The sequence below is a fragment of the Nematolebias whitei genome, chromosome 15 (assembly GCF_014905685.2).
Source record: "Nematolebias whitei isolate Nwh7 chromosome 15, NemWhi1, whole genome shotgun sequence".
Lineage (NCBI taxonomy): Eukaryota > Metazoa > Chordata > Actinopteri > Cyprinodontiformes > Rivulidae > Nematolebias > Nematolebias whitei.
This window is the reverse complement of record NC_056512.1, coordinates 12221148-12228994: the sequence shown is the minus strand read 5'-3', so window position 1 is coordinate 12228994 and position 7847 is coordinate 12221148. Positions and strand designations below refer to the sequence as shown.

The window sequence follows — 7847 nt, the reverse complement described above, 5'->3', positions numbered from 1 at the left end:
AATAAGTATGCCCACTCCTGCTCGGCGCCTCTCACCAGGGGCAACTCCAGAGTGGAAGAGTATCCAGCCCCTCTCAAGGAAACTGGTTCCAGAGCCAGAGCCATGTGTAGAGGTGAGTCCGACTATTTCTAGCCGGAACCTCTCAGCCTCACACACCAGCTCAGGCTCCTTCCCAACCAGTGAGGTGACATTCCACGTCCCAATAGCCAGCTTCTGTAGCTGAGGATCAGACCGCCGGGTCCCCGCCCTCGGCCACCACCCATCCCACATTGCACCCGACCCCTTTGGCCCCTCCCACAGGTGGTGAGCCCATGGGAAGGGGGACCCACGTCTCCTCTTTGGGCTGTGCCCGGCCGAGCTCAATGGGTAAAAGCCCGGCCACCAGGCGCTCGCCTGGCTCCAGAGTGGGGCCCCGGTGACCCACGTCCGGGCAAGGGAACATTAGGTCCGTTTATTTTTCTCATCATCGGGGTTTTTGGGCTGCACTTTGTCTGGTCCCTCACCTAGGACCTGTCTGCCATGGGTGACCCTACTAGGGGCATAAAGCCCCTGACAACATATCTCCGAGGATCATTGGGACACCCAAACCCCTCCACCACGGTAAGGTGGCAGCCCAGGAAGGGGGAAATTTTGTAATTTTGTAAACTTGATGGCTCTACCCCTCCCTCCCTCCTACTGAGGAATTTCCATAGACTTTTCAGAGGGGCCCAGCAGAATAAACATTCTGTCATAATTTCAGGACTCCTTGGGTTCGTCTTTGGTCGCCCTCAGCACCCCTCGAGTGTGTACGGATCTCTCCAGAGGGAACTTGAACTGAGTGATTTCATCTGAACTCTGCAGTGCCTCTGTGTGTTGTCTCTGGACATGCTCACCACCCTTGTCCCCCCAAACCGTACAAACAGGTCTCACAAAACTCCATCCCAGACACTTGGAAAACAGCCTTTGTTCTTCCTTTGCTGAAGGGAGGTGACCCCACCTCACTGAACAACTATCGGCCAATCTCTAAACTCTGCATTTTAGCCAAGGTTCTAGAAAAACTGATAAACTCTCAAATCAAAAATTACCTGGACTCATTTAACATCTTACCTCCACATCAATCTGGTTTCAGGAAACAACACAGCACAACCACTGCTTCACTGAAGGTTCTTAATGATGTTTTTGAAGCACTGGATGCTAAGGATTATTGTGCTGCACTTTTCTTAGACCTGTTTAACGCTTTTGACACTGTGGATCATAACATCTTGTGTCATAAACTCTCAGAAATTGGTTTCTCAGAACACACCATTGCCTGGTTGGGGTATGGGCTGTTGGTGGGTGTTGGGCCTTTGGGGGCAATTGGGGGTGGGGCCGGTGCTCCGGTTCTCCCTGGCTTGTTCAGATCTTTTGATCAGGGTTGCGATGGTCGGCCCTTTGGCTGGGGTGGCTGCCGGGTTCCGGCGGGGGGTCAGCTATGGTTGTGTGGTCGTTGATGGTGTATGGCGGCAGTCGGGGGCGTGGCTTCGCTTTGACGGGGTGCTGGCTGGTCGGCCTGATGTGACATTCGCGTTGGTGGGTGCTGTGTGTAGGGGGGTGGTGTATAAGTGGCGTGCCGGGGCTTCTCTGGGCATGTGGTGTGGGGCTGTTGGGGTGCCTGGTCTCTAATTACAGTTATGGTAATTGGTCGGTTTTGGGTCAGGCTCAAAAAAAATGATACGGGTCCGGGCCGGATTTTTTAGGCCCAAATACAACTCTACTTTTGGGTACTTTATTTTGTACCCTTATTGCATGTTTTAGTATTTCTTTTTTTGCTGTTTGTTTTTAGTGAGTCAAATCAGTTCTTCTCATCCTCAACATTTCATTGCATTGTTGACCTTGTGCTAACTTTCATATGACAAAGAAACAACATAACATAACAACTACATTTGTTCACAGCTACTCTACATGTAGTCACATTATCTATATGCATGTCCATGAATGGATATGAACTGGCTATTCTTTATGTCCCTAGTTGCAGCCCATTGATAGCAAGCAAACAGGTCTCAGCTGGTGGTGGGGGCTGGAGGCCGATTTCAAGAGAATGGGTTACACTTGGAACCCACTAAAGACAAGGACCAGGGACAGTGAAGGTTGGACACTTCTTAGCTATGCTTTGAAACAACTAACAGATGATGATAATGATTTCTTTATGCTACACTTCCCAACAGATTCTTACCAGTAAAATATAATGTTGGAAATTTAAAGATGCATGCAGATTTAGTGCCGTTTCCTCCACTCCCTGGTGCTGAAGGTCTTTCACAGTCCTTAAACAGAAATGTGCCTATGATTACTAACCAGTGAGGGTTGCAGTGAAGGGACCAGAGGCTGGTAAGGCGGCAGTCTCAGCATAAGATGGAGATGACTGAACTTGGACCTGTGATTCATCTGTCAGTGGTCCTCTCCTTTGGTTATCATCATCACCAATAAGCCTAACAAGAAGGAAAAAAAAAATCAGGGAGAACCATTTGTGTAGACGGAAATTTTAATAGTAGCAAAGCATCTTGTTTTAAAAGATTTGGTTATTTTATGTCTTGTGTTTAGCATTAATTCAGCTGTTGCCTCACCTGTGCATGAAGGCCAATGTGCACTCTCCTCCTTCCTGTGGATCCACATTATAGAGAAACAGCTGACCATCAGTTGTGACTACCAGTAACCGTAGAAGCTCCTGGATCCTAAAACATATCAGTTTATACATTTTTAAATCCCTACTTTTGTTACACTTTCGCAACTACTTTTTAAAGAAAATTGAATTAAGAAAACCTTAATTTCAGTCATGTTTTGTGCCAGAAAACCTACAAACTTTTAAAAATCCACAGAAAAACATCACAGCTGAGTTTTTTTTAACAGTTCCCAAAGAAAACTAGTAACTTTAAAATGTGTAGATCCTTTGGGGGAAACAAAAATCCACATTAAATAGGACTTGCACTGCCATATAGTATGGAATGATTCAACTTTGAACTGTAATAGTCTGTTGCAGTTTCAATATAAAGAGAAACACCAGGAAATAGATTGTTCTAGCAGTAGTTGATTTTTTAATTTTTTTTTTTACAAAAATCAGATAGTAAAAAAAAGTTCTGTCAGATGTAAAGCCGGGAGGTTTGTCAGACAAAGAAGGGAGATAATTGTCAGATGAACGAGGGGAGAGGTATGTCAGATATAGTGGGAAGAGGTTTGTCAGATGTAGAGGAGAAAGGTTTGTCAGATGTAGAGGGGAGAAGTTTGTTAGACAAAGAGGGGACAGGTTTGTCAAACATAGAGGGGAGAGGTTTTTCAGATGAAGAGGGGAGAGGTTTTTCAGATAGAGGGGAGAGGTTTGTCAGATGTAGAGGAGAGAAGTTTGTCAAATGTAGAGGAGAAAGGTTTGTAAGATGTACACTTTAGAGGGGAGAGGTTTGTTAGATGTAGAGTGGAGAGGTTTTTCACACATAGAGAGGAGAGTTTTGTCAGATGAAGAGGAGAAAGGTTTGTCAGATATAGAGGGAAGATGTTTGTCAGATGTAGAGGGAAAAGGTTTGTCAGATGTAGAGGGGAAAAGTTTGTCAGATGTAGAGGAGAAAGGTTTGTCAGATGTAGAGGGGAAAAGTTTGTCAGATGTAGAGGAGAAAGGTTTGTCAGATGTAGAGGGGAGAAGTTTGTTAGACATAGAGGGGACAGGTTTGTCAAACATAGAGGGGAGAGGTTTTTCAGATAAAGAAGGGAAAGGTTTTTCAGATAGAGGGGAGAGGTTTGTCAGATGTAGAATGGGAAGGTTTTTCAAACATAGAGAGGAGAGGTTTGCCAGATGAAGAGGAGAAAGGTTTGCGAGATGTAGAGTGGGGATGTTTGTCAGATATAGAGGAGAGAGGTCTGTCAGACATAGAAGGGAGAGGTTTGTCAAATGTAGAGGGGAGAGGTTTGTCAGATGTAGAGGGGAGATGTTTGTCAGATCTAGAGGGAGCGGTTTGTGAGATGTAGAGTGGGGAGGTTTGTGAGATGTAAAAGGGATAAGTATGTCAGATATAGAGGGGAGAGGTTTGTCAGATGTAGAGGGGAGAGGCTTGTCAAAGGTAGAGGGGAGAGGTTTGGCAGATATAGAGGAGAGAGGTTTGTCAAATGTAGAGGAGACAAGCTTGTCAGATGTAAATGGGAGAGGTTTGTCAGATGCAGAGGGGAGAGGCTTGTCAGATGTAGAGGGGAGAGTGGCAGATGTAGAGTGGGAAGGTTTTTTAGATGTAGAGGGGAGAGGTTTGTCAGACCTAGGGGGGAGAGGTTTGTCAGAGGTAGAGGGGAGAGGTTTGTCAGATGTAGTGCGGAGAGGTTTGTTAGACGTAGTGGGGAGAGGTTTGTCAGACGTAGAGGGGAGAGGTTTGTAATGGTAAATGGTAAATGGACTGTACTTATACAGTGCCTTTCTATCTTATTTCAAGATACTCAAAGCTCTTTACAACACAATCTGTGTCCTCATTTACCCATTCATACAGCACTCTACTAGATCTCTACAAAAGTTTATTGAGCAAATCATTCGAAAGAGACCAATCAGAGCTTTATCACATTCATACACTGATGGGACACACATCTGAGGCAATGAGAGGTTCAGTGTCTTGCCCAGGGACACTTCAGCATGTGACTGCTGGTGGATTCGAACCCCCAACTCTTGCATTGGAGGATGACTGCTCTAACCACTAAGCCACAGCCGCCCCTGTTTGTCAGATGTAGAGGGGAGAGGTTTGTCAGGCGTAGTGGGGAGTTTTGTCAGACGTAGTGGGGAGAGGTTTGTCATATGTAGAGGGGAGAAGTTTGTCTCTCATACAGTTGGAAGGTTTGTCAGATGCACAATCAGGAGATTGGTGAGACATAGAGGGGAGAGGTATGTCAGTGACACTGGGGATCTCATGGCACATTCATGCTTTTATCAGTAAAGTCTGTCATTAAACTTAAAATAAGTGGTGGAAAGACAGAGGTCAAGCATGGTACAGATTTGAATTGTATTTTTTATTGGGGGGGGGGGGGCAAATTAGTCTTATTGATCATTAACTTCTTGATGTAACTTTCTAGTGGTTTTCACTGCTCTGATATGGGTATACAAGTGAAAAGTGAGGTATATTAAATGATACAAGAGTTTTTCCTGGAGCATGTTTAAATGTTGAGCTTTGTTTGTATATATACATATATATACATATATATATATATACATTTTTCTATGCAATTATGTTATTTTTTCAACTGGAGAAGTTAAAATGCTAGCAAAATGTTTGGCAACATTATGCCTAGTATATAACTGAGATTTTTCTGCTGACAATGGGTCTGGGGGCTGCTCCTTCCCTCAGCTACAGAACAAAAGTCCAGTTTCTTAAGGTTTTTAAATCTTTTTGGATTTAATGTCTTGGCTGACTGACAGTGTACACCAGGAGAAATACGGCAACACTATAATCCCATAAATGCACAAAGACTAAACACTGCAGGTCTAGATAAACATACATGGGATGACATAAAGGAGAGTAACTCACATTGTAAGGGTGCAAACATTCTTCAGACCAGATGAGAGAATGTGAGCTGTGGCGAAAGCTCGGTCCTGGCTCATCATGCCAGACACCTGAACAGGGAGGTAGCTGCTGGCTGCTGAGAACATTTTTCCCATGTAGGCTGTCCAGGTGGCAGCATCATCCTCGCCACTGGACAGAGTTAGGAGCTTCATTATCACCTGCTGTTGAGGGCAAAACCATTACACTGTTGTTGCATGTGTGTGTTTGTCAAAACTGTTAGCAAAATATCTCAATCACAAGCAAGCAGATTTAAATGAAACTTTAATCAAGTAATCATTGAAATAATATCTACTAGTAATTAACTTTTGGAGTCAACTGGTTTCAAGACAGTCACCATAGCAAAACAAAATTATCAAACACAAAATTTTTTCATTCAACCTTTATTTAAACAGATAAATCACATTGAGCCTCAAAGACTCATTTACAAGTCAGACCAGTTTGGACAGACAAAAACAGCGGTTAACTGGACACATGTAGGAGTTGGAGGTGAAAAAAATTCCTATCAGACTTTTTTTTTCTTGCCTGAGGAAAAAACCCACTAATATTAAAAAAACACCTCGCACAAACAAGCACATGTTTACATAGACATTCTGCAATCGGACACGAGAGCGGTCAACAACGCTTATAGATGCTCTCAAGTTCACTGTAATCAGTCAATGTCCTCCGGTGAGATCCATAAACGTTCTCGAGATATGTCGAGGAATGGCCAAGGATAACATCTATGAGAATCTAAGAGTTCTGAAATGATGACACAAAGTTTATTCAGCTGGTTCATCTGGTTATCAGTTGGAAATTCCTCAGGGAGGGGTTGGTGAGCGTCAGATCACATTTTCTCCAGGCAAATTCAGATAAGATGGCCTTCAAGACCAGCCAAGGGAACTAAAATTTAGATGAACACACAGTTGTTTTGGGGACAGGCAGAACTTAATGACATCTACCTTGAGTCTGTGTTGGTCAACTCGGTTCCGAAATGTCCAAAATAACATGGCCACACTGAAGGAACGTGACTGAGTAAAATCCCCAAGATCTGATCCATTCAGCCCAAAGCATTTGACTCCGGGTTCACGAGACACGAACCAAGCCATCAAAAAGGCAAGCAGCATGATTGGGTCCAAATTTGCTGCCGACGACTTCTTGATTGTAGATAAACCAGCCAGCCGAATTCAAAATAGCAGGAACCAATTATCGAGAATCTGAAGATCGAAAAATGGCTATAACATTGTCACTTTCGCTGACACTGGTCTAAAATCTGGTGTAGTAAAAGATAAGAGCCATTCATAACTCAAACCCATGGCCTGGACAAGCAAAGATTTTATATAACTTTGACCTTTATTTATGATCTTGACCTCAAAATGATGAAAAGTGTATGCAACACTCTGATGAAGTTCTGTTAAATTATCTTGAGTAGATCAGAATTCATGGGTTGGACAACAGACATTTACAGACTTATGGACAGAGAATACAGGTACTTCTAAAAAAAATAGCATATTGTGATAAAAGTCATTATTTTCCATAATGTAATGATAAAAATGAAACTTTCATATATTTCAGATTCATTGCACACCAACTGAAATATTTCAGGTCTTTAACTGTTTTAATACTGATGATTATGGCATACAGCTCATGAAAACCCAAAATGCCTGTCCCAAAAAATTAGCATATCATGAAAAGGTTCTCTAAACAAGCTATTAACCTAACCATCTGAATCAACAACGTGACTCTAAACACCTGCAAAAGATTCCTGAGGCTTTTAAAAACTCCCAGCCTTGTTCATTACTCAAAACCGCAATCATGGGTAAGACTGCCGACCTTACTGCTGTCCAGAAGGCCATCATTGACACCCTCAAGCAAAAGGGTAAGACACAGAAAGAAATTGCTGAACGAATAGGCTGTTCCCAGGGTGCTGTATCAAGGCACCTCAGTGGGAAGTCTGTGGGAAGGGAAAAGTGTGGCAGAAAACGCTGCACAATGAGAAGAGGTGACCGGACCCCGAGGAGGATTGTGGAGAAGGGCCAATTCCAGACCTTGGGGGACCTGCGGAAGCAGTGGACTGAGTCTGGAGTAGAAACATCCAGAGCCACCGTGCACAGGCGTGTGCAGGAAATGGGCTACAGGTGCCGCATTCCCCAGGTCAAGCCACTTTTTAACCAGAAACAGCGGCAGAAGCGCCTGACCTGGGCTACAGAGAAGCAGCACTGGACTGTTGCTCAGTGGTCCAAAGTACTTTTTTCGGATGAAAGAAAATTTTGCATGTCATTCGGAAATCAAGGTGCCAGAGTCTGGAGGAAGACTGGGGAGAAGGAAATGCCA

At 43.8% G+C, this 7847-nt stretch overlaps 1 protein-coding gene across 1 annotated transcript in view; it reads right to left on the bottom strand.

Moving 5' to 3' along the window:
• Window positions 1-2018: 2018 nt before the first annotated feature.
• Window positions 2019-7847, bottom strand: part of wipi1 (WD repeat domain, phosphoinositide interacting 1) — a 78389-nt gene continuing 72560 nt past the window's right edge. Inside the window, exons 9-13 of the mRNA XM_037689316.1 lie at window positions 6532-6544; window positions 5502-5659; window positions 2580-2687; window positions 2311-2444; window positions 2019-2035 (exon numbers count right to left, since the gene is read on the bottom strand). Of these exons, the coding sequence (XP_037545244.1) occupies window positions 2019-2035; window positions 2311-2444; window positions 2580-2687; window positions 5502-5659; window positions 6532-6544 (430 nt within the window). The remainder of the gene's footprint in view (window positions 2036-2310; window positions 2445-2579; window positions 2688-5501; window positions 5660-6531; window positions 6545-7847) is intronic.